The 27,462-nt window shown below is 33.8% G+C and overlaps 1 protein-coding gene across 1 annotated transcript in view; it reads left to right on the top strand.

Moving 5' to 3' along the window:
• The window catches only part of LOC118196398 (uncharacterized), a 215,260-nt gene that overhangs the window by 126,445 nt on the left and 61,353 nt on the right, over window positions 1–27,462 (top strand). The window contains exons 3-5 of the mRNA XM_035367847.2: window positions 10,508–10,782; window positions 15,228–15,423; window positions 15,524–15,657. Of these exons, the coding sequence (XP_035223738.1) occupies window positions 10,508–10,782; window positions 15,228–15,423; window positions 15,524–15,657 (605 nt within the window). The remainder of the gene's footprint in view (window positions 1–10,507; window positions 10,783–15,227; window positions 15,424–15,523; window positions 15,658–27,462) is intronic.

The raw sequence follows: 27,462 nt of genomic DNA, 5'->3' as shown, positions 1-27,462 counted from the left end.
TCAGTCTTCTCAAGATTATGGTGGTCGTCTTTTCATGCAGGATATGCTGCTTAAATCTGGAGAGTGGAAGGATTCATAAGTAGATTATGGAATACAGAATTGCTTCAACGCAAAAGAACTACATACATCAATACACCCCCCCCAAAAAAAAAAAACACGAAGCTTTTAACTCGATTCATGGGAGGGGAGAACACAGGAATATGTTTTGTCATTTTGATCTTTAAAAAAAAAAAAGTGTCAGTATTTTAGTTGTATTTTTTACCTCTTATGATTTACTGTCATCTTCTAAGCATACCAACTTCATCAAATTTACATATGCAAAGGTATTTTATCCTAGTCTTCTTGTGGGTCAGTCTTCAAATTGTCTTTTTTACTTTACAATTGTGTACGCTTGATTTGAGTCTAGAGCATAAATTTTTAATTAAACCTATAGTTATTATTTCGCTGGGGTGTGAAATTTCGTTTGAATTTAATACCGTTTCTCTAAGGTTTGCTTTCAGTACATCTAAATAAACCACATGGTTATATATAGTCCAAGAATGCAAAGTTCAGCCTACCGACGGTACATCATCATACCATCATAAATTGTCTGCTGGAATTATTCTGGATCAAGATTCAAGAGTAAGTTCATTACTAAGTAATCTTGGTCTCGTGGGTAAAGATTACGCTAATTTCAGGAAATCTGGGTATTTAAGTAGCTTATATCAATCTCTGATCTCTGTTGTATATTCTGCAAGCTGATTAAGGGTTCGTCAAGCAGTTTTTCGGTGACATTATTAACGATTTCTGCTCAAATGTTCGTATAATCATGAGATGTTCGTATAATTACTCGTTCTGCAGCAAGCTTTTCTGATAATTATAAGAGTTTTGTAACAAGCTATTGGAACTTATTTTCTTTATTGCAAGCCGTTTCGCTGTTGCCAATCGCTGTTGCATTATGATTATGAGATGCTAGTGTAATTATTCGTTCTGCAGTAAGCTGTACTGGTAATTATGAGTGTTCTCTAGCAAGTTGTTGGAATTATCTCCTTTATTGCTAGCTATTTCGCTGGTGCTATCAAGGTACATTTCGCGTATGATTATTTCTTCTGCAGCAAGCTGTTTGGATAATTACGAGACTTCTCTAGCAAGCTGTTGGAATTATTTTCTTTATTGCTAGCCGTTTCCCTGGTGCTATCAAAGTACCTTTCCGTGCTCTTTCATCTTTATTTTCAACCAATTCGCCCTTCATACAATTTCTAATTATTTTCTAGGCACATATTTACTTCTGTCTATAATATTTATAATTTGATGAAGAGATACCGAGTTTTTGATCATTTTAAAACAAACTCTTAATTTTCATTTAATATGCAGTAACAATAATAATACTTTTGCTAATGTAGATCTTTCCCTAATTTTCCCAAATCTTAGTATGAATTTGCCGTGCATGGTTTACATTTTTAAAAATTAATTGATAACTTAAAAGATTTTTTTCTAATGCGTGTTCTCAATTTTTGTGGCATTAAAATTTGCGTAAATTAATTTTTAAGAATTCTGCAGAAAGCACATCTGAGTTATTCATTTTATATTTTTTATATATTGATGATGAAAATTGTCTAGAATCAAGGTATAATCTTCAGAATATTCTTATTTTATGTTTATTGCTTCCGATTTATAAAATCAAACATGAAATTTTATGCACAAATAAAATGTCTTCTCAGTTTTTCGAGTCTTGTATATCTGAATTTTATATTTGAATTTTTCCTTACTTAATCATTATTGTCTTCTAAAAAAATCATATTGTCTTCTCTGTATTCAAATAAATTTAGTAATATCTGTTTCTGTTCATGTAATTTCTGTTTCCTTTTTTCCTTGATATGTATGTTTCATAATTTATTATGTGCCAGTCATATCGCGAAGAAAGTTAAGTAGATACTATTTGTAAATTTTAGCCCAAAGGACAGAATAATTACTTATTTTCACATTCTTAGTTGTCCTATTTATTGGCGGGGGAAGCTGGATTTAAAGCATAAAACGTTTGGTCCTTGATCAATCTGGTTTACTTTTGTGATCGTTGAAATCCTCCTTTTAAACTTTCGTATGATGCGCGACTCGGTATTCACCATTTCCATTTTCTTCAAGGATGGTTAAGCCCATTCCTTCATGTTTTCATTAAGGCATTTACGCGCTAGCGGGTGATCGACGATTGACGGGTGCATCCGCGTGACAATATATGGTTAGGCAGAGATTTTTATGGCTTTTTCATTCATTCATTCTGCATGGGGGTTTTCTTGCATTACTGCAGTGGACCAAGGATGCATCTGTGGTCTCTTGCTGGGAAATGCATTACATCTCCATTCTTATTGCATTTTAAACGGGTTGGATTTGATTTAGAAAGCCGTTTGGGATTGGATGTTGTTTTTTTACGGTTCCATCCATAACCTTTCCGAACTCGCATCTTTTTATTTTTAGTTCGGTGTGTGTAGAGGTATATAATTTAAGCTACAGGAATTGCATTCGTGTGTGGATTACAACAGCAATGAATTTCTAGAAATTCATTTCTTTCAGCTATGAATTTCTAGAAAGATCGCTGAACTTTTCCTTTTTCGGTTATGTACTGGACTGCTACCTTTTTCGGTTATATATTGGACTACTAATCTCCACAAAAACTGCAAGACTTGTGCCAACCTTTCCCTTTTCTGCACGTGATACTAGTTATCTTATTTAACATTTGGACTCACTAACAGCCGAGCGGTTAAATCGCTGAAACACTGATATTTCGGTTCGAAGTTCGAATCTCGCGAACGGACTTGCTGCGTGGTCGTTTTCGCGGTTTTCCGTATGTGTAATGTATATACAAACTAGTTCGTTTACAAAGTCCTCCACGAAGGCATGCTTTCCCTTAGGCAGATAAGATAGCCTTGGAGGCTTTGCCGTAATCATATAAACCAAACCTTATTTAATATTTATTTTTTCAACTTTAAATTTTAACAATCTTGGAATCTTTTTATTTTCACAATTACTGGTCGTAGTCGTGTATTTCCAATTACAGAAGTGTTTTAATTCAAAAAAATAAATAAATAGAATAAACTAAATAATAATTTTTGATTAATAACGAAATCTAACTTTTAATGCGGCCTCCCGATTCCTATACGTATATTTCGAAAAGTCTTGTACTTATTATGAAGAAATAAAAATGCAAGAAATTTCATTCATGTACGACAAAAATTGAACTAGGTATTTTTTTATTATTTTTTTATGTCATTTTCAACTTGCCTTGAGAGACCGGTTAATTAAATGAAAATAATTTGAGGAAATAAATTTAAATGAAGGGCAGCAAAAATTGTGTACAATTTAATATGCCGTACAATGAAGTCTTGTGGTGTCCACATCAGGTTTTTCTTTGCTTAGTACGTTTAGCTCCATATAAGCCACTCAGTTTACTTCTGTTAGCAGACTACAGAAACTTGGTTTAGTTAATTTGCATTGTCTTAATGCAAAGTCATTAATCATATTCCTATTATTAATGTAATAAAAACTTATTTAAATTTGTCAAAATTTACTTCATTAGTGTAAAATAGAGCCTCTCTGAGAACATAACAAAATGCATGTTGATCTGAAACAGCCATGTTTATTGTTTCTTTCTCAAACTATGAATTTTTTAATAATTATTTTTTCTCACTATTAGAAAATTTTTCCTGAGTCCTTTTACCGTTGTGAAATGAATAATGATTAATTGACGTAAAAGGGAAAACCAACCATATACGCAGCTCCTATTTGCTATTCCATCCACATGCGGATGCTGCATCTTTGCTATAGGGGAATATATACTATCACTAACAGTGCATAAGATTTATGTGTCATTGTATTTAATGCCACTCCTAAATGTTGTGAATAAAAGTTTTGCACATTTCTTAGAATTTTAAACAGCATGTTGTTTATTTTATGTATACCATAATTTTAAATTGTCCTAAAAGTATGTATGCAGTGTGTTTCATCAGGAGTTCCCCCCCCCAAAGGCAAAATATTTTGGGAAGAGGGATGTTATTAGGAGGAGGGGGGAACAAACAAAATTTTAGTAACAGAGAGAGATCTTTTCAAAATATAGCATGTAAAATAAATTTTGAGCATAACTGTAATAGTTAAACTTTATTTAATGCAGCAATATTTCATTTTGCTTGTTTCAAACATAGGTATTTAAATTATTATCTCTTATCTTTGTTTTGGGAATTTTAATGTCATGTGTTATGATTAAAAATTCAGCTTTCATTGAAAACTTTATGCATAGTTAATTTCTAAGAATTGGTCTAATAACAGAAGAAAACTTGTTATAAAAATTGCATTCGCGGTTTTTAGATTTACTTCATCGGATCAAATTCCAAACATGTCAAAAGTAAAAGAAAAGAACTGTGATCTCCAATAAGTATTTTATAAAAGGTAATGTATTATTTAAGTTCAATGTAATGTTGTGAATATAATTTAGCAAAAAAACTAATTAAGTGCAAATGCAGCATTAATAGTTTGTACTTAAACTAGAAATAAATGCATAATGTACTTCCTCGAATCTTTTATAATTAAACACTAAATTTAAGACAGTAGAGCCGGGACATTGAAAATAAGCAGAGGTTGAAAAACTTTTTGGCCTGTGGCCAAATTTAAATGAAAATATGAAATAATAAATGCTTTAACGAAAAATTAATTGTTCTGAGACCAGAGTATTTCAGAGAATTGGCCTATATCTGTACAATTCGTTCTTGTTAAATAATTAAAATCCAAAAAACGTTTCTCTAGTTTGCGAGTGGCTTCAAAAAAAATTTTTAGGTGATTATAATTATTGGATTTTTCTTGAAAACACTCGCAAACCCATCCTCTGCGCCTTTGGATTTCAGCACAGTTAAAAATATAGTAAAAATGAATGATGTGAAACATAATCTTAAAATTGGTAAAAGTAGAATATTAAAATTATAAATATAAATATAATACTGAAAAATAAAAGAATTTTATAATTTGTAATTATTTTAACCAAAACTAATGTAAAATTAAACCAGTTAACATCCATTAAATGCGGAAAAGAAGCTGACTGACTGTATCCAGTCGCGCCGTTTATCCATGCTATATTGCAGTTCTAATTTTAATGCTAAAAGAAAATATTTAGAAGTATTTAGTGCAAATTATTTTCTAAACACCTCAGTTTTCACCATTTCACTGGTTTTCCAACGTATTAAAGATGTTCAGGTGTTAATATCATTTAAACGTTTCACGATATTTATTTGAAACTCATTTTAAATTAAACTAACGCAGTGAAATGAATAATCTTCAGTCTTTGTTTATGTCGCATCAAAAGAGAATAGCATTGCGGTGGGTTTAATAGGTAATGAAGCGAGACGAAGGCTTGAAATTAACAAACAACCTTGAAGTAGCTTTAACAATGATACGCTATCATAATTCCATAGAAGATACATTTTCAGGTTGCCTGATTTTGATATGCGTGTATGTATTAAGTTCGCACTGCGGCTTCCCACTATGTCACAAATGACTCGGTGATTATCTGGCTGGAAGACCCTTTTAATATCGGCTCAAAGTCATTCTGAATCTGCGAGTAATGTGGCCGTTCCAATCACTACCTCTGCTTATCTGATAAGAATGTTGATGATAGAACGCAACGATATCCTTTCTCAGGTTTTTTTCATTAGGTGTACTTCGCTATCGATTTGTCTCAGTGGATAATTACTTCACCAATGTGTTATGAATATTAATTTCAAAGCAACTATGTGAAACTTTCTGTTGCCGCCATCTCTGATCATCCATTACATGGTATAAGAGTCCATTAGTTCTTTAGTCAATTCAGAGTACAGTAATACAAGTTAAAATAACCAAAATGTAAGCATCGTGTTGTCTCTTCATTGAAAAATCCTGGTTTTCAGAAATTATATAAATATATTCTTTTATTGTTGTACTTCAAGAAATCTTCATGAAATGTAATCATGAGATAAATGATCTTTATGAAATAGATATGAAGAAACATTATGATTCCGAAAGGAGATTGAGACGTCGTGCAGAGTAATAAATATTTTTCTTATACTTTAGGATTTAATAAAAAGGCGGACTCTGATTCTTAACCCTCTATTCTGCGAAAGTGAACTTCAATAATGCTGCAATCAACGGTGTTTTTAAGGAAAATTTGATTTTTATTCCTTGATTAACCGTATTTTGCCTCCCCAAAAGAGTAGTTTTACATTTTTTAAGCAACATTTTTCAGACAATTTTTCGCACATTTCTTAGTTTAACGAACAAACTAAGCATATCAGAATTTTATTGTTTGCAGCATCGAAAGAGCGGAGGAGGGTGGAATTTTAGTGAAACTTGTTTCAAAATTGTAACTTAATTTCTAAATTTTTTTAGCAAATTTTTGGAAATCGCTAAAATTGCTCCATTTTTTTAAAACTATTTGAGGTTCATGGTTTTAAAACTTTAGCATCTAAAAATTTATCGGATATAAAATTTCGAAATTTTCACAGATTCAAGCATTTCGCCCCCTTTTTAAACAAAATTTGTAAAAAAAAAATATTAATTAAAGGATTTCCTACTTTTTTTTTTTTTTTTTTTTTTTAAATTTTTTTTAAGGTGTTTCAGTGGGAAGCAAACCAAGGGGAGGCCGAAGAGTTTTGAGTTTGCTATCTTGATGACTAATTGGCGAAATTCGTTTTCTAATTTTTAGCCTCAAGTAAAATGCTCGTTAAGTAACATTGTTGTTATTACATCGGCTTTTTGAAACTGAATATTCAAAACGATTTCATCATTCTGTGAATGGCGTTCAATTATTTTTCTTTATTTCATAATTTCCTTATAATTTATTGCATGTGTTTTATTAATGGGTGAAAATTTAATAATTGATATCATGTAATATAACTATATATCAGAAATAAAACACAATGAAAATATATTTTATGCTACTTTTTATTTAAAACTTGTATAATAATAATAATAATACTGATGTACCGTTACAATTGCCTATATATAATTTCTTTACAGTTTTAGGTATATGAAATAATTCAATTAAATAAAAAGTTAGAAAGTTAGAAAGTAAATAATAGTTCAAAAGTCCAGTTATGGTTTAACCGCCACAAACCTATTGACTGAATTCATCTACAATTCTGTATCGCGAGTAATAAAAGTGTGTTGCGTCTAAATAACAAAATTTGTTAGTTCAGTTGCATTGTTAAATGTTGACATTACCTTATTAAATGTTTCTATTAATTTAATTGTATTGTCGAATGTATAAGCCGTTTAATTTATCATGGTGCCTCACGCTCTTACTATTAACGATATAAAATTGTAGATGATTTCTGTAAATATAATTATTTAATCTATTGTTCTCATTAAATGATGAGATAAATTATTTTTCCCCTTTGAGTGAGTGCATTAATCATCATATCCATTTTAAGTAAAAGCTTATTGTATAAAAAAACCCTTTATTTCCATTGTATTTTTCCCCAGTTATGTAAACCGATAAATTCCCGCGGTATTTTGAGTATTATGCAGTATAAATTAAATATAGGTGATCGTTAATGGTAAATGGCATAATTTCACTAAATGTATTAACTCAAGTACTGTTATTTTACCAGCTATCTTTCAGGAAATATCGAGCCCTCAATACACACGTGTTGTGGTATCATTTAAAACTTAAAAAAGGCTAATTCAAATTTCTTCATTCACCTTTGGGTTTTCATTATCTACAGCTGTTGCTGTCATTCTCTGGGAAACCATCTATTTGACCAGACGCAGGAATTTTTATTTACCACTCGTGACCGACACCCCAGGCTCAACTATTACAAGATCACTGACCTAATGACATCATCGCCTAAGAACTCTCGCCTCATGGTCATTGCTCATTTGGCTATGTACTTTAAACGATTCCCCGTCGCAGAGACATGTCTTCCTACCTTTTGCTACTGCATGAACTTGCTGAAGCATCTTCATGCCAACCTGTTGTTCTAATGGGCTACTAATTAGATGCAAATGCTTTTCCCTTTCTTCCCTCCTTCGGAAACTTATCGTAAAACAATCTGAGCTTGTAAAGAATTAATTCTCTCATGGTGATAATTTCAAAGAACGTCCAATTCGATGGAATTATTTGTTTCGAGTTCTTAGAAAACAGCGACCAGGTTCATTCAACTACGGCATTACAATGTGTTTGTTCTGTTAACGTATTCTGCATTTGTATTAACGTTTTAAGATTCCTCGCTGACGTACAATTTACGTACTACAGCTGCGTGAGTGATTACTAGATTTCGGGTGTTACCTTAATCAAAGTTATTTAAGATGGTTATTAAAAATAATAATAATGTGAAATGTGGAAGCTAAAAATATAAAGAAATTGTAAGGGAAAAAGACGTAATAATTATTTTAAAGATGTCTTGGGTTGACTTTAGATGCTATGTGATTGAGTATCATCAAAGATTGATTAAAATAGAACATGTGGTGTAACATATTAAAAACTGTAACATAATCCATGCAGATTTTTATCCTTTATCATGCTATATTTATCCTTTATCAATTATAAAAGTGATACGAAACGTTTTAAAAATATGCGTTTATACGTTTAGGCAGATTTTCGTAAACATTTTGAAAAGGTGTTTATTGTGAACAAGCGGATTTCATATCCTAGCAAAATGAAAAGTATTTTTGTTTGAAAAATGTGTATTAAAAGATTGGTACGCAGGCGATCCAGTGAAAAAAAAAATGCATAGTTCGTTTAAAATAATTAAGTTTCTTTTATTTAAAAAAAAAAAAAAAATCTGGTATAGACACCACATAGCTTCCTTGTACGTGTATTAAATTATACACATTTTTGCTGACCTTCGGTTAGACCTTTTCCCTCGAATTATTCTAATTTAATTAACCTATTCCTCGAGGCAAGTTGAAAATGACACCAAGAACTGCAAATTCTGAAATTAAATATCCCTGTCAGTTTTGTCATAGGGGAATCAAACTTCTTTTAATTTTATTCTTCATAACGAGTATAAAGCCTTCCCAAATATAAGAAACGGGAGACCGCATTAAAAGTTATATTTCGATAGTTGTGGAAAATTATTATTATTATTTTTAATTATATATTCAAAAACATGAATATTTTCGTCACTTGAAACTCTTCTGTTATTGGAAGTATATATTTGCGATCAAAGATTGCGAAAATAAAGGCCAGGTACGACTTTTAAGCTGAATAAAGGGGTATTGTACATACGTTTGGGTGCTGCTAAATGCAATAAAAAACGAAGATTCACAGTTAGGTATTATAATAGTAGTCCCATAAAAAATTTCAATGTTCTATGCCTAATCGTGTGTGAGTTATGCGAGATACATACATACATACGTACGTACGTATGTGCAGATGTCACGAAAAAAGTCCCTTTTGAATCCATTTTACAATTCGTTTTGGAAAAAAGAGTTCTTTATTCTGTTCGGACTTACATACATCACTAAAACAAACCGTCCAAATGGCTTCGGGAGCGGTCAACATAATAGATATTTCCGTTGAAATATGATACCCTAAATTTTTCGCGATAAAGATATTTCCTTTATTTCGTACAAGGAAGTAAAATATGTTTTTTTCATTGTTAAATAAATGCACATGTCTCCACGCAATATCAATTTGCAATAAATAATATCACACCCTCCTCATGCTTCTGACAGCTTGAACAGCTCCTTTTAAATATAAAATTTTATGTTCTATATTTTTAATTTTTGTGACCAATTCTTTAATTAATTGGTCTATCGTAATAAAATTGCATATCAGGTGCAAATTTTTGTTAATCTTATAATTTTTATATTTTTGAATTACAATTTTTTTTCTTTTGAATTTTTTTAGATTTAAGCGGTGAAATTTTTTTTGCGGTGTTAGGTCCGCTTTGTTAAATCTAATGGCCGGGTACTTGCTTTCTGCGTAAAAGTATATTTAATAATAATGGAAAACCTATAAATAATTATAACCAGAATAAAATTTGGGAAAATATATGAGAGTTTTCGTCTTCATGAGCTTACCAATTTAATTTGGTAATTTATTTATTTATATTTTATATTTTTAATGGATTACGCAAACACATTTTCATAATAAAGTTTCATTGATATTTTTTCTTTTCTCTTTAAAATTCTTTGAGGTAACTACTACTTTTATAACTGTGTTGGGTGGAATTTTGTCACACTGCATCAGATTTATTACTAAAATGATCGAAATTGTGATTAAATATAAATTAATAACTCGTTCAGCAGCTTTTGCCCATGTCAACGAGACCCTGGATTTACACACTGGCCGGAGAGAGAGTTTAAGTAATTACTGAATTTTTTTTTAAAGAAAAAGCGGTGACATCGTAGTAATACTCAAGAAATTAGCGCAGTTTTACTATTTTGATGTGAATTAATTTTTGTGAATAAGAGAGTGTTTAACTGCCGATTTTTACTGAAAGTAAATATTAATTTTTTTTTAAATAAATATACAGTTATTATATGAATCTTTTTACTTCTTTTTTAGCTGTCCCCCGATGTATGTGGGAGAATACTGCCAGCACTTGAATCCATGCCACACCGGTCCTGGACCACGATGTCAAAATGGCGGCACATGTAACGTGGAAATCAGTGTCACCAACGGTCCCACATTCTCCTGTTCGTGCCCCGTTGGATTTTCAGCATCGCTTTGCGAAATAACCGTCCCGAACAGCTGCGATAGCAGTCCTTGCCTAAACGGTGGCACTTGTACTCTAGTCACTCTACAAAATTACACCTGTGCTTGTGCTGCCGGATATCGAGGTAAGGATGAGAGTATTACTACTATCTATAGGCCTTAGGCCTTATTAGGGCCAACTCTTAGTTCTCAGATAGTGATCGCTGTACTTGTTATTTTTCGGATATTGTTATCGAACTGGCGAAGTTCCCGCCCATATACATACCAAAACATACATCGGTTACTGTGATCAACAAGCTGGCTAATGTGATCGAACTATTATGGGATGAATTTTTCAAACATAAATAAATTCTCCAAGTAAAATAACTATTCTTCATCAGCTCCACAGCCTGTTACAGGCCAAGACTGTCTCTCCAAGTCTCCTCCACCTCATCGCATTCCATGGAGGTAGGAAGTAAGATGGAGGAGCCCTAAACAAGTTTCTTCCGTACCCTGCTCTGAAGCACCGGCGATCCCTACGTGGTGATCAAAACATTGGGTCATTTACCATCGAGTTCAATGGGATTTGACGCGTTCGGATGTAAATATTTTGTAATTACGTCGTAAATATACATATAAATGTATATATTTTCTTTTTCTACAACACTTCAGAGTCCTAAGTATGTGAAAACAACATATTTTTAAACAAAATTTCATTCTGAACGGAATTAAATGCTATACTTTTCACAGGACAGTTTTCTCAGAATGGTTTAATTTGAATGAAATATTTTCATACGTTTTCGTTAATTAGATTAGAAAAAAATTTTAATGTAATTCGATTTTATTCGGTTAAGGATTATAAAAATTAAGATCCAATTTTATTGTGTTATTAATATTAAAATTATGCATTATTTCTTTAATGGTATCGAGGTAAGGATGAGAGTATTACTACTATTTATAGGCCTTAGGCCTTATTAGGGCCAACTCTTAGTTCTCAGATAGTAATCGCTGTTCTTGTTATCTTTCGGATATTGTTATCGAACTGGCGAAGTTCCCGCCCATATACATACCAAAACATACATCAGTTACTGTGATCAACAAGATGGCTAATGTGATCGAACTATTATGGGATGAATTTTTCAAACATAAATAAATTCTCCAAGTAAAATAACTATTCTTCATCAGCTCCACAGCCTGTTACAGGCCAAGACTGTCTCTCCAAGTCTCCTCCACCTCATCGCATTCCATGGAGGTAGGAAGTAAGATGGAGGAGCCCTAAACAAGTTTCTTCCGTACCCTGCTCTGAAGCACCGGCGATCCCTACGTGGTGACCAAAACATTGGGTCATTTACCATCGAGTTCAATGGGATTTGACGCGTTCGAATGTAAATATTTTGTAATTACGTCGTAAATATACATATAAATGTATATATTTTCTTTTTCTACAACACTTCAGAGTCCTAAGTATATGAAAACAACATATTTTTAAACAAAATTTCATTCTGAACGGAATTAAATGCTATACTTTTCACAGGACAGTTTTCTCAGAATGGTTTAATTTGAATGAAATATTTTCATACGTTTTCGTTAATTAGATTAGAAAAAAATTTTAATGTAATTCGATTTTATTCGGTTAAGGATTATAAAAATTAAGATCCAATTTTATTGTGTTATTAATATTAAAATTATGCATTATTTCTTTTCTATTTATAGAGCTTCTTCCTAAAATACTTTCTTAAATATGACATGATTTTTTTGGCTTCTGAGGCATCTTTTAAATCAGAAAATGTAAGTCAATTTATAATTAATGCTCTATTCGGTTCATTTTAAATTAGAGAATTATTAGGAATTAGCGAAATACTTTAAATAGTACTTGACTTTCTCTGAACATTTCTAAAAGGGAATAAAATAAGTTTTTTTTTTTTTTTTCTAAGTATTATTTAAAACTTGTAACTGAGTTATTATAAAAGGTAATTCTTTTAATAATTTAATAATTCTTTTAATAATTTAATAGTTCTTTTAATTATACTTATCAGATTTTTTTTACCCTTCATTTCAACAATACATATTCCAAAACTTTTTATTACGTTCTTAAGTGCTCATCTCATAGCATTTGCTTTACAATACCTTTTAACAGATTGCTATCCAATACGAACAATTCTTGCTGAAATAGTTTTATAACGTATTTGTCAACAGGATTTCAATTTATGTTTATATCGAACTGAAAATGAGTCTAATGTGAAGTATGGTCTCCTCTCACGGCAACGTGACGACATATGAGACGGAAGGCAATTGAGTGGCATTTCTGTGGTTGAAGATCTCATTTCTGCAGCAAGGCAGTTTTCAACTCCTGGATGGTTTTCGGAGGGAATAGCTAGATGAAATTGGCCTTCTAAAAGCGTCTTAGACATCTCGTCTCACACAACAAGGAGATCTAGCTGGTCAGTTCATGCGGCGAATATTCTCACTTTCTTCCTTTTCCAGTAATTGTCGAACAGCTTAACTATACGTGGACGAGCTTTGTCAAACACATGTGTGTGCGGCCATCCAACATCCAACATAATGCCTGCCCAAACCATTATACACCACTGTAATGATCCTTTTCTCTGATGAGGAAGGAATGGTACCGTGTCCCAGGCCTTCTCCAGATACAGGTACGCCAAGAATCAGTAATCTGGACTCATCTGTTAAAAGCCCAGTGCGCCACTGAAATCTAGTCCAAAGCGCATGATTTTTGCACCATGCTAACGCGCTTTCTTATCTGCTGAAGTGAGCGGGTCGGAAACCACGGCACTTCTGGCATACAGCCGTACCTCATGAAGCCTTTTCGCTCTACTATAGACCATAAAAATGAGATTCTAGTGGCAGCATACAGCTCATGTGAGAGTTGTGAAGCTGTGTCGCCGCGCTGAAAGTACCAAATGAAGATTCTCATTCGTCGTTGTGGATCTTGGTCGATATTGTTAAGGTCTTCTCGACATGGATCCAGGGTCCTGAAATGTTTCCATATGTTCCAGACGACACTCGACGTTACATTGAGCTCTGCAGCCGCATGCGCTTGTGATTGGCCGGCCTCCAATCTACCGACATCGCATTTTGTCATTCATACATTCGGTGGCAACTTATCTTAAATGATACTTTATAAAATTCACCTAATTCTTGGGAGAAACACGGAGAATGTCGTGAAAGAATACGGATACACACCGAAAACCACGCATGCGGCTTATATCACTTTCGCAGTCACAGCTTCTCAGATACGCACTTGTACGCTTACGTATTCGACTCTTAAATATTTGCGTAATTCTTCGGTGGCATAATTGACGCATTTTGTTCAATACTTTTCATAAGAGTAGGCATTATTTGCAAATACTGTTTAATTCTACACGCGGATGAAATTGTTTAGAAATTGATGTGTATTCATTCCATGTATTCATTTCACATTAATATTTTTAATTATTTGAATCATGCCAGATTTGTACTGCACGGTAGTTTTCATCATTTTTAAATGGAATCGCTGTCAGCCCTGAAGCCAAAAGCTTAATCATTGATCATAAGAGAATTCTCAAATGTTTGATTTTTACCGTATCCTTTCTAATGTTCTAATACTTCTTAATGGCCGTCTACATTTTCCGTGATTAAATTCATTGCTGGCTCAAGTAAGAGAGACCTTGCTTGATAGATACCCGGCCAGCAGAGGTTTCTGTTGTTATAATACTTACTTCTATATATTTCTGACACCAGTAAAAAGAGATTAATATCCTCATCATACCTTAGGTGAATGAGGAGGAAGGTATCCTTTATTGAAACCAGCCATTTTAAACTACCGTGGAGGGGTTTTCAACGGGGTCGTTTAATTAAAAGGATTAATCGAAAAGGGGGCGTACATTTTGATTATTTCATAATAACTTAAAAGCTATAGCGAAATTGGATTCCAGTCTTACCTTCTTCTTCTGGAGGCCAATGAACGACGTTTGTGTGGTACATAATACAATTATTTATAATTAGTGCTTTGAACTGCTTAGATTCAGGAAGGGAAAATGGGTGGAACTGGATAAGAAGGTAGAAGATGCAGATCTCTGAGGGTGGTCTTGAAAATCTGTGCTCCGAAAAGGTAACGTTGTAAGTTAAATACTCGTATATAAAAAAATGAATATATTCTGGCATTAACTCACGGCTTAAAAACGAGCGTAAGATCTTCCAGAAATATTTTCTTTACTTAGAAATTAATCCATTTTAATTTTGTTAATTATGAAGATATTCCCTCCCCCCCCCTCCAAAAAAAGCTGATGATCTGCAAAACAATAAAATAAACTTTACGCTTCTTTTCTGTGGTGCATTAATTTAATTTTGTAACAGTAATCATTTTAGAAAAACATTTCTCTTTCTGGCCCACCAGCACCCGGGCTGTAAAGTCGCTGAACTCTGGTAGTTCCGTCCGCGTCTCGAATCCCGGCAAATGGGTTCTGTGCATGGACGTGTAACATGTATACAGTTTATTTCACATAGAAAGCCCTCTGCGAATGCATCCCTTCTCTTAGGCAGATAGCCCTCGTGTATTCTGCCGTAATGAGATAAACTTTTTCTCTTTCAGGCGATCATTGCCAATTACCGGATCACTGTGCCTCCCAGCCATGCCGAAATGGTGCATCTTGTCAATCTGTTAAAGATGGTTACAGCTGTACTTGCGCAAGGGGATTTGCAGGCACCAACTGTACGGCGGATATCGATGAATGCCGACAAGATCTGTGCGTACATGGACGATGTATCAACACCGTTGGATCCTACAGGTGAACTTTCATTGTCTTTGATCCCAAACATCTTTTTTTTTTTTTTTTTTTTTTAACTACTGTTACAGATTTATGCTTAACTGATGTGTTTGTTACCTAGGTGTAAATGCTCTGCCGGTTATACGGGCCAAAACTGTGAGTCTCAGTACATTCCATGTGATCCTAGTCCGTGCATAAATGGTGGAACATGCAAGCACATAAATAACCTCAACTACCAATGCTCATGCCCTCCGGGTAAGTATCCCGTAGCGTGGTTTTTTTTTTTTTTTTTTTTTTTTTTTAATGCCTATTTAGTGAAGTAAAATTGAATACTTCTCTGTTCAAAGAATCGCAAAAATTTCATGTCAGTGAAACTTAGCAATAACAGAATTAGGCTTATGAAAGGCGTTAGCCTACTCTCTATAGAAAAAATATGCTGTGTGACGTCATCCATGATAGTGTAGTTTATGCCGTAGTAGGAAAGGAATTAAACATCTTTAGACCATTTGGCGCAGTGTCGCTATTCGAACAAAGAGAGTTTGACCTCCAAAAATGCTTGGTTTTCTTTGATCTAAACAAATCCTTGTCATATTCAACCAACTTATTAGCTAGATTTCTCACCGTATAATCCCGTTGTTTCATCTTATCAAAATAGTTTTATGAGGCTTACGTTATCATGTGATTAGAACTATAGAAAATGACGCGATCGCCAGTCCAGTGACAATACACACACATATATATTTTCTTGAGCAAGTGTGTATTCTCCGAGGGATGTTACTTCGTAGAAATTTTGGTAGTATGCTTTTACTTTCCAGCGAGAAGTACGTTGCAAACATTTTCTTGGAACTTTTTGGGAATCGGAGTAATTTACGTTCCTTATTGTCTAATATAATCTGTTAGACTGGTGAGCAAAGGGTATCGAAAGAGGGATTAGGATGCTTGCAATTATTATTATTATTGTGTTTCTTCTTGAGGAATTCTCACACTTTTGAGTGCGTTGAGCATTCAAGGGAAAATACCTGGCATACATAACCGCTTTATGCAAGAAAGATTTTTGTAAACTGATGGAGCTAAAAAATCGGAGAATATTTTTTCCCACTCACAAAGGAATTTACAAGGAAAAACGAGTTTAATTCTCATCTTTTAAAACGAAACGTCAAAATGCTCTTCGCAGTGAATTCTTTTTCACGAGGAACTGGATTTTGTTTGAAACTATCGGTATTTACTTCTTCGCTTCAGATGCATATTTGCTCAAGAATTGATGCAACTTGTTATGTGGTTATCAGTATTGCTTTATCTTGCTATATAAGAAGGAAAAAAAGGAAATGTAGAAAACGTAGTTTTATTGAATTGTACATAAACTGGCATACGCAGCATGGAAGATGACGATATAACTTGAATTACATTTGTAACGTTTGAATAAGTTTTTTAAGCTTGCGATGGCTACAAAAATAAAAATAAAGAGGAAAGAATCCTGATTTTAGAACATTTTCAAAGGAAACTGGCTTATATATAGTTTACAAATAGAAGAAAAACTGCGAAAACGCAACCAGTTCATCTCACTATCGGGATACAAATCTATCCTGGGTGAAACTGCATTCGCTGCATTAGTCACCCAATCTTCAGTAAACCTGCAGAATGATTATTATATATTAACATTAGTCAGTTAGTCTTAGAGCCTTAGAACCATGCAGAAAATTTAATTCAAAAATAATAAACATAAAATTTCACTATTAAGTTAACTGAAATGAAACGAATTCAAATACTGTTCAAAATTCAGCATTAAATTTTGCAATCTCGTGTATATTTGTCAGTTCTTCTATTTTAGCTAATGAGAGCTTTAAAAAAAAAATCATTGGATATTTTTCTCCAGTTCTTTGTAGGAAAAGTTTTTTAATGATAGTGTTTTTCTTTCATTTTAGTTTCCGGTCTTAGACGCCAGAGTGGCGCTTTTCTGTCCCAGAGTAAAAATGCGAAGTGTTATTCATAATTTTGAACGCTTCAGTTATCGCAGTTTGGTCCATTAAATGCCTTAAAAGCTCTTTTAAAGTACTCGCTCTTACTCCATCAGAAAGAAACTAAGAAGGAAATAAAAAAATTTCTACTGAACTGCGCTGAGAATTCTTGGCGGTCATTGCAATGATGGAAAAAAAAAGTGCATCTGGGGTTGTGAGGCTTCGCAGCCATAATTTTTTCTTCCCTTCCCAACTCTTTCTGTTTCACAATGTAAATCTCTTCGTCCAAGAACTGTACAATTTTTTTAAATAGGTACCTGAGTTCTTTTGATCTGGATGATTACGTATCGAACGATTTTTTTTTTTTTTTTTTTTTCCTTCCCTTTCACTGCTGCGCCCGAACTTTTCTTTTCCCTGTCCTCACCCCCTTTTAAATGCTTTTCGAAATAGAAAAGACCTGATATCTAGGTAGAACGCAAGCATGAAAGCGATCTTTTTTTTTTATGTTCTAGTTCAACCATTCTTTCCGGGGGTTCTTATCTTTCGACAGACGATATGCTTTTGACCTCTTGCTGGTGTCTGAAATGCCTTTAGGATTCTCTCCTCTCTCTCCTCCTTATTTTTGTGCTCAATTTTTAATGGAACTGTAAACCAGTTTGCGATTTCTTCCTCCCCCCTTTGCTTTTGTTTCTGGTGTTCGTACCCGATTGATAAGAATGGTTTGGTACGTGATGTGGAATTACTATATATTTCGTGTTTTTTACAGCTGTTTTTTGTGATTTATGGGAAAAAGAGTGAAATATTCTCGACTTTATTTCTTAGCTTTTGGAGTTGTTTTCTTTTCATGTAGAAGTTTGTTTTTAAATTTCCCAAATCGGTGACTGTAATCGTGATCCGAATTTTTGCAAGTTATGGTGAAAGTAAATTGTAAACTGGTAATTTAACGTGGTTTACGCCCGTTCTTTGTATGATTCCGAATTTTTATAGGTAATATCTTAGCATTTATATGTTTAGAGATTTTTCAGAACTTTGATCTTTCTTTTTTTTTTTCCCTTTCTGAAGTAACTTCTTTATTTGGGTAATTTCCCTTCAACACACGTTTAGATAATCAGAATCTGGAAAAGTATAGTTCTTGTACTATGTCATTTCAGTTATTTAAATTTAAAAAAGAAAAGGGGAAAATTTACGCTCTGTGATATCGAGTTTTTTTTTTTCAGTTTTCTTCAAGTTGGTCTTGTTATTTTTGTACATAATTTACTGCAGGCTGCATATTAGTTTTAACGCAAAAGTACATCTTCCATTTTCATTAATCTTAACATTCATGCATTTTGTGTGCATGGACGTAATTTTGGCATACCCCAATAAACTTTTTGCTAATATTTTAACAAAGACGGAATTTTAAGTAATGATCATCATGGAGGTCTCGTAATGCATTTACTTTGTGTCGCCTTCTGATTGGTTGCGTAAACAACGCTGAATTAACCATTAAGCAATATAAGCACTTGCTTAGGGCATCAAGGAAGGGGGCACCACAAAAAGGGCCTTAGGTATTCAAGAAAGGGAGTACCAAAAAATTTTCCTTTCCAGGTTTTACCATGGAATGCATGATGCAACAAAACCAAAATCCAAAAAGACAAGGAATGGATTGGAGAGGGGGCGCTGGCTATATTAAGTGCTTAAGGCCTCTAAAAGTTTTAATCCGGCACTGTGCATAAATACATGCGGTCTTGTGAGTCTCTATCCTTACTCCCTTTCTTTCGCTCTTAATTTTCTTTTTATCTTCGTTCTTAATCTTCGTTTTCTGTACACCAGTAGTGGTGTATATCAAATGTCCAACTCTACTGTCACAGCTTATTCGCTTTCCATTACTCTTCCTTGTGTATAATATTCGTATCTCGTCCGAGGAGAAAAAAAAAGCATCAGTTTTCGCGTATCAAGTCTCCATATTTTCTTTCAATCTTTTTTACAACAACCGGTTTTCTGGAACCGTTGTGCTCGTCGGCATCAGTGACAGCCCACAATCAGCCGAGTTGAGATAAAGCGAAGTAATAAAGGGAAGAATGGATTGACTCTCCCCTGCTTTATATAACAATAATTTTATTCAGCTCACAACTTCAGCAAGGGACGCCCAGACCGACGTACTTGCGGCGTCCACCCACCCAGCAGGTCACCCTGGGTTGTGGATTGGATAAGTTCCATGACCCTTTTGTAAGCCGACTCAACTCGAGATAGTTCCATACATCTTTCAACAGACGCTTTATGTCCAGCGTTTTTCTTTCATGGCCTTCCCTTTCTGGTTTTTAAAGCCAATTACTTTTGATACCTTTTGGATTAATTTAATAAACATAGAAGCGTGCGTTTATTAGAAATTTTCTACCTATACGTTAGCAGACAATTAAAATACATTTGATATCCATATCAGCTGTGAATGAACATAATTTTTTACAATCGTTTTGTTCCTAACCCAGGAGTTCAATGTGGATTCCTCCCCCCCCCCTCCGTCAGTTGAAACTATCAGGATTTACTTCGGAAACCTTTTACTTTATTTATTTATTTATTTACCAATTTTATCTGCCACCAGGAGAAAAAGGTACTGTATTTGGTTTTCTTTTTAACCCCAAAGGTCTTGTTGTCTCGAAACACGATTTTGCGCTGTTTCACTCTTCATTCGAGTCTGTTGCCGTTCCAAAAACGTAAGATATTATTCTTTCATATTTAATCTGTGTGTTATTTAACAAACAGCAATTAAAAGCGATACACGCAATTCTTAATGTTATTTTTTTCTTTTAATCAGATTTATTTAAATTACAATGCATTTAATTTATGATCTATTTAATTAAAAACATTAAATATTTTTATAGAATTACATATTTTTTACTTTTTAAATATACAGAAGTATATATATAAGTAATGTTCCCATGTTAGTCTAAATGCATATTCACCTAATATCCTATAACTATTTAACTATTCCACCTGGGCCATGTCTATCGATAACCTCTACTTGATAAGCCATCTTAGGCGATACCTTTTTGGGCGATAGTTAAAAATCTGAACTCCGTCCGATTATTTTTTTAATTAATAATAAATGTTTTGCGCTACTGGCTGCACAAGCGGCTAGTAAAATGTAAAATTTAAAAATAATTTTGCAACATGCCTTTTTCTTCTATTTATTTTTTATTATTACTTTTAAAGTAATACTGCTTGACTATGCAATTCATCCATCAGCGATTATGCAGTACATATCGTACAAGATAGATGAAGAATAAATTCCATAAGATAATAATAAAAATAAATTAAAAAAATCTTAATATCTTAATATAATAAAAGAAAATCTAATAGATTTCAGATTTCAGCGATCGCCCAAAAGCATTTGTTAAGTTTTTTTACGTTTTCGCTGAGTTCGCAGTATACTAGTCTGCTCTTGCACATCCATTTCTTTTTGTCTTTTTAGCTTTTATTCTTCAGCATCATTTTCTTCGCACTTACGCCATATATAATTTAACAGCAACATTACAAAAATATTAAAACCAGCGTAGCAGCATATGTTTAGAATTCCAGATGCAAAATTAAGTGTTGGCGTACATTTTTTTTTTTTTTTTTTTTTTCCTCCAGTCTTTTCCTAGTTTATCATATCACTGTTCAATTTTCCTAGTAAGATAGCTAGCAAAACTTTTTTTTATTATTATTAACGTTTTGTGGGTAAACTTTATTTATTAAATATAATTTTTCTTCGAGCTGACGCCACATAAAATTCAGTTTGACAGTAAAATCACAAAATATTTAAAAACAGCATATTTTTTAAATTTCCGATAATCTCGCGCTCTGGAGATAAAAATGTTTTATTCCTTATAATATTGCCACTACTCGCTTTCAAATCGTTGAGTTTGTTAATCAAAAATTCATTAAAGTTTTACAAAATGTGAAATATAAAATTCGAAATTTAAAATTTGGCCATGCAGGTGCACATCTTCAAGGGAGGACTGCGTTATTCAAAATCTGACGGCCTTAGGTACCGTGGTTTTTTTCACAGTGCAAAGACCAACATGCATGAAATTTCTTCATTATTTAATTTCTTTAAAAATAATACAGAGCGATAATATTTGGTGACAACAATTTAAAAAGTGATTCGTCTTTTATAGTGGCCGATAAAAAATCCCTTTTCGAGATTAATAGCTGTTTTCCAGCTAATAATGTAAAAAAGAAGGAAAGGAACTCAGTAACTGTTGAGTCATGTAGCTTAGTCGAGCAAGGAAGATCGTCGAGATGTTTTCTCGCTCACCGGCAATTCTTTTATCTTCCATGACAACATCCGGCGACTTTCGAGAGGTAAGGCGTCCATTTCAGTGTACTGCTATATTAAATATTATTTCCGGTCGACTGGATTCTAAATCTTTTCAAATGTTTAAAAGATAATTGTGCTTTTTTCTAAAAGTCTCAAACGGAAGGCATGCCGTTAATTAGGCAATTAGGACTTTCGACGTGTGCGTCAAAAATAAATGTATTTTTATAATCCCCCCTGAAAAAATGCATAAATATGTTGTTTTCTTCTTGGTTGGAAATTTTCTGTAATGGTATGTATGTTTTACGATTTTCACTTAAGAAAAGTAAAGGACTACCTGTTCTGAAAAATATAAAATGTCTGTTCTTTTTTATCCATAACTGTATTAATGCAACTACAGATTTATTTAAGTAACTTGCTTAAAAAGGTACTTTATTTTTAAATTTTAAACTCATCATGAATTAATTTACTGATAATAAAATCCTTCCCCCACAAAAAAGCGATTTCTAGATATTATCTGTTTTGTTTCAAAGTACGGTAAAACGGTTTTCGGTCCCGCTAGAGATGTATATGATCTTATAGAAAGTTTTATCGGTTAGGACGAATCATACGATTTATTTTTAGTTCATTTCGTCGTTATATTTTATCATTTAACAGAAACTTTTAAAGCTTTTATCATTTTTTCCCTGTTGTTTATTTCCTAGGCCTCCGTTCAGAAATGTTCCTTCCTGATAATTGAAAACCTCGCAGAATATTCTTTCACATAAGTCCAATATGAAGAACGTTGCTCGATAATCGCGATCATTACGTCCACGATGAGTTTTGAGGAGTTTTAGTGCAGATCACGATGTTGCCGTATGTGCTGCAACATCGTGATGTTGCAAGCATTTGTATGTACAAGCATTTGTGCCTCAGGTGCAAGAAATGTCACCAGAAGAAAGTGAGGAGGACAGCATTATTCCGTCAGAAAAAGTTAGGCTGGTGTCACGCATCTATGTATTTCAGACGAGCAACAGTTTCAAACAATTTTTCTACGTCTTTCACCACTAAAAGGAAAAAACACGACGTTTTTTTTTTTTTTTTTTTTTTTTTTATCCGTTTCCTTTGCAAGAAGTTTTAAAATTGTTCGTTTCCAACAACCAATCAGCTATCAGCATCGAATCCCCTTCATCTACCATCATTTGTAGTGAAGAACTAGTTTCCTCTTTACATGGTAACCCCAAAACGATCCTCAGTGATTGATTGTCTCTTATCATGTGACAAAGCAAAAAAAAAAAAAAAAAATATATTCTAAAATGTTGTTCTTCCGAAATGTTTTGTATGTGTGATACAGCCTTTTACACACCTTGGACACTGTAGAATGTTTAGCTTCAACAACCGAATTGACTGTTACTCAGATTCGAGTTTAACACTTGAAGAGATTTAACTTGATCACACAGGTCATTGGTAGTTATTATTAGTTATCCACAGAAATGAATAAGTTTTCAGCAAAGTTTGGAGCTGTTTTGAGTAAAATTAATCAACGTATAAAATTTTGTATATAACCCATAAGACAAATAATAGAAAAAAAAAATCTGAAATGTTTCAGATTTTAAATTACGTCCAAAGGGGCGTTTTTTAACATTTTGTGTGTTACCTTTCTTTATTAAATATCATGTTCCTCGCACTTAAACCATAAGATCCAGTGCAACAGCAATATCGCAAAATAGTTTTAAAACGAGCATATCTTTAGAATTTCCGATGCAGAGACTCACGCGCTGGAGATAAAAATGTTTTTTCTGCACAACGTTGCCATTGCTCGCTTTGAAATCCTTGAGTTTGTTAATCAAAAATTCGTCAAAGTTTTAAAAAATAGGAAATCAATCATAAAACAAATTTCAAATTTTAAATTTGGTCTTCCACATGCTCATATTCGTTGGAGGATTACGTTATTCAAAATTCGATGACTCTATGTACCGTTGTTTTATCACAATACGAGAAATATACATACATTTATGCAGATTTTTCATTATTTAATTTCTTCAAATATAATGCAGGACTCTAACATTTTATGGCAACAGTTTGAAAAGTGAACCGACATTTATCCGTCCGACGCAAAATGCCAAAACGAAACTAATAGTCCTTCGGGATTCAAATCCCTTTGGACTAAAAAATTAATCAAAGAGTGTCACTGTATATAAATTGTGTGCGTAATTTAGTGTGGATGATAATTCTTGAGATGGTGACACACGTAAAGATCCTTCATTCAGCTGCCCAGACGGTATAGTGGTTAGAGGAGGCTGACTGCTATATCGAAGGGCCCGGGTTCGAATCGCAAAGAAGGCATGGATAATGTCTGCCTCTTCATAGGAGGTAACGCTGGCCGCCTATTAAGTGCCTCCACAATAAAATGGCCATATCTTCTGGCCTTAGTAGTGGCTAGTGCCGTTATAGGCAAGTGCCTGACACTGGGAGGGGAAAAAAGGGGATCCTTCATTCGCCTCAGTCACGGTAGAAAATGCGGCTGCTATAGAAAATATATCTCAGATCGTCGTATCGCCTATATACATATCGAGGATACCTTAGAAAATCAGATCGAAATATGCTAACTTTATTCTTCATGATTGTCTTAATCTCAGAAAGGAGAACCTCAGGTGGGTTCCCCATTTACTCACTAACAATTATTTGGATTCATGAAAATGTATGTTAAAAAAAAAGTATAATAGCTGCAAAAGGCGAAATGTTTCAGAAATCGTTATAAGTGATGAAATGCGAATATGTACTTACCAACCATGATGAAAAAGCTGTTGACGTTTGGAGGTACTGTGTTAACAAAACAACTCCAGTGGAGAAGAGCAAAATAAAAAGTACCTGTAAAAAAGATTGTAGCTGGAGATTGCAAAGTACACCTGCAGTGAAATAGTACGAGGCGTATCCGGAAACTAAGTACCATTTTGGGAAAAAAAAAGTAAAACTATTTATTCGAATCCAATCTTATTTTTACATGAAAATACATGTCTTAAACTATTTTTCAACATAGTTTCCGCCAATGATCAAACACTTGTCATAGTGGGTGACCAGTTTTTGTAGACCATCGTCAAAGAAACTTCCCGCCCGTTTCGATAACCACGACTCCACAGCATTTCTCGTGTCATCGTCAGATCCAAAGCGCTTGCCACCAAGCTCGCGCTTCCTGTGCAGGAACAAGTGATAGTCGGACGGCGCCAAGTCCGGGCTGTACGCCGGGCGATCGAACTGCTCCCAATGAAACTGTCGAATTAACGATTGAGTGACACCAGCAGTATGGGGCCGAGCATTGTCATGGAACAACACAATTCCTTTACTGAGCATTCCTCATCGTTTGTTTTGAATGGCACGCCTTAGTTTTGTTAAAGTCTCACAATATCGTGCTGCATTAATGGTTTCACCTCTGGGAAGAAATTCAGTAAGCAAAACGCCTTTCCTATCCCAGAAGACAGTGCACATGATTTTTTGTGATGACATTGTCACTTTGAACTTTTGTTTTTTCGGAGAATGAGTGTGTCTCCACTCCATCGATTGTTGTTTCGACTCTGGTGTGAAATGACACACCCAAGTTTCATCACCTGTCACAATTTGGTTTAAAAAGTTTTCTCCCTCGTCACTCGCGTGAGAAATGTCAGGGCACTACCAAGTCGCTTTGTTTTGTGAACATCAGTGAGCATTTTTGGAACCTATCGGGAACACAGTTTGCGATAATTCAAGCGGTCAGACACAATTTCGAACAAAACAGTACGTGAAATTTGTGGAAATGCCTCTGAAAGAGTTGTCATTGTGAAGCGTCTGTTCTCATGAATTGCTTCATCAACTTTCCTTACCAAATCATCGGTGACAACAGAAGGTCGACCACCCCGAGCCTCGGCGTGGACATTTGTTCGACCTGCATTAAACATTTTTACCCACTTTCTCACCATTCCATCACTTATCGCGTATTCACCGTAAACTTTTGTCACTTGACGATAAATTTCGACCGGTTTAACATTTTTCACTTTGAAAAATTTAATCACGGCACGAATCTCACAGTCAGCGGGAGAACTAATTGTCTTAAACATTTTGAATGTGCACAGCAAACTGAAAACACAACATAGAGCAACCAAAATGGCGACAATTGAAAGTCAGTGAAGAAGAAAGACTAGTGTGCATGCGCGGGACGCCTACCACAGCGCTGCGACGGCGCTAGAATGAAACGATACTTAGTTTCCGAATGCGCTACGTACGTATATTTGCTTACCCGCTATATTTGAAAATCTGTCTGAAATCAGACACTATTCCTTTTGGGGAGTTATCATCTAATGAAGCTTTTGAAGTAATTCTAAAATGCATCACAAGTCAATACTTGAAAGTCAATACATGAGAAGTCAATACTTGATTGTCTTGAAAATAATTCCAGAGTATGGCACCGTATGGAAATGTTCTTCAGAGTATATTTATTTGTGTCTGTGTCTCATTTGTGAGTATTAAAAGCTTTTTTAATTCTTCTTCCATTATCAATCTTCAAATCGCAAGTTGTCAGAAATTTTTGATGAATCAGTTATAAACAACGCCAACTGAAAATTGGCTGTCGCCTCAAACATTGAAACATATCATCCTTTTAGCTTCTGACTTAACATTTTACGCTTTTTTTAAGCCTTTGCTGTGAGCAACCGATCAACGATTGTTCTGAATTTCATACACTTGTTATACATTGTTATGCATCTTATAATTTCCCATTGCTAACCTGTTTTAAATATTTCAGCCCTAATTTGCAAATTGATAACGGTATTACATTTAAAAATAGCTGACTGCAGGCACTTCCTAATTTTCATAGACCGCCGATCTTTGTTTTTTCATGAAACTCAGCTTAAGAAATAAAAATTACGGTCCTAAAAAACTTGGAACTCTTCCATTCAGAATTATTGAAATTGTCTTATGTTTATTTAGATTACTGCGATAAGAAAATATCATTAAAATTTGTCTTCGGTGAATTTTAATGCTTTTTTACTTGCACAAATGTATTTGCTCGTTTTAATAAAAAATAACGAGAATTTTCTAGAAATATTTATCGTTTTATTTTTTAAGGTAGCTGTAGAAGATTGTGCAACATTTTATGATACATAATTTGAAACTTCTAGCTTTGTGACCAGGCTTGAAAATACCTTTTAGCGAGCTTTTGGGGATTTTCTTTGTAGTTTAATCGTGAAACTTTTTAATGTGTATTTTTTTCTTTTTTTCACTTTTTGAAGTCATAATTCAGTTATCGTTTTTATTCTAGGTGAACCTAATAACAGTTATAACATCTATTGAAATCACATTCATGTGTATTTTTAAATCGATAAGAATACTTTTTTTTTTCCTCCTCCGCATTTGGTTGAAAATAAGCACCAGCGTTTTTCTATCTCTCTCTCGCACTTCATTTTGTTTAATGTGTAGTTAAGGGTGTGTGCCATTAAGAAGGGTGTAAAAAAACAGCCATCAATTTTGAGAGGCCCTTGGTGTAAAAAAAGTATGAGCAGGTTTGATGAACTTTCTGATTTATTTTCCTCTTCGTCAATAGACAATCGGAAGAACACGGTATTAAACCACACACGGATGTTAAAGACAGAATATCTTTTAAATTCTAGGACATCTGTGCGTGATCTAAAGCTGTTTAAGTTACCCCCCTTTTTATTTCCCTTGGTTTCCTAAATCATCACATTCGAAAAACTGTAAGAAATTACGGAAAATATTTGAAGAAACTAAACCGCATGAGTAAGCCGCACCTCTTTTTAATATGCTATAATTCAAAACTTCTAAAAGGGGCCATCTACAAAATCGGAAGGACATAATATT

The sequence above is a fragment of the Stegodyphus dumicola genome, chromosome 12 (genome assembly GCF_044657685.1).
Source record: "Stegodyphus dumicola isolate Sdum_Otavi_A_Nest chromosome 12, ASM4465768v1".
Lineage (NCBI taxonomy): Eukaryota > Metazoa > Arthropoda > Arachnida > Araneae > Eresidae > Stegodyphus > Stegodyphus dumicola.
The sequence above is the reverse complement of the archived record's forward strand: the minus strand, read 5'-3'. Positions and strand labels throughout refer to the sequence as shown.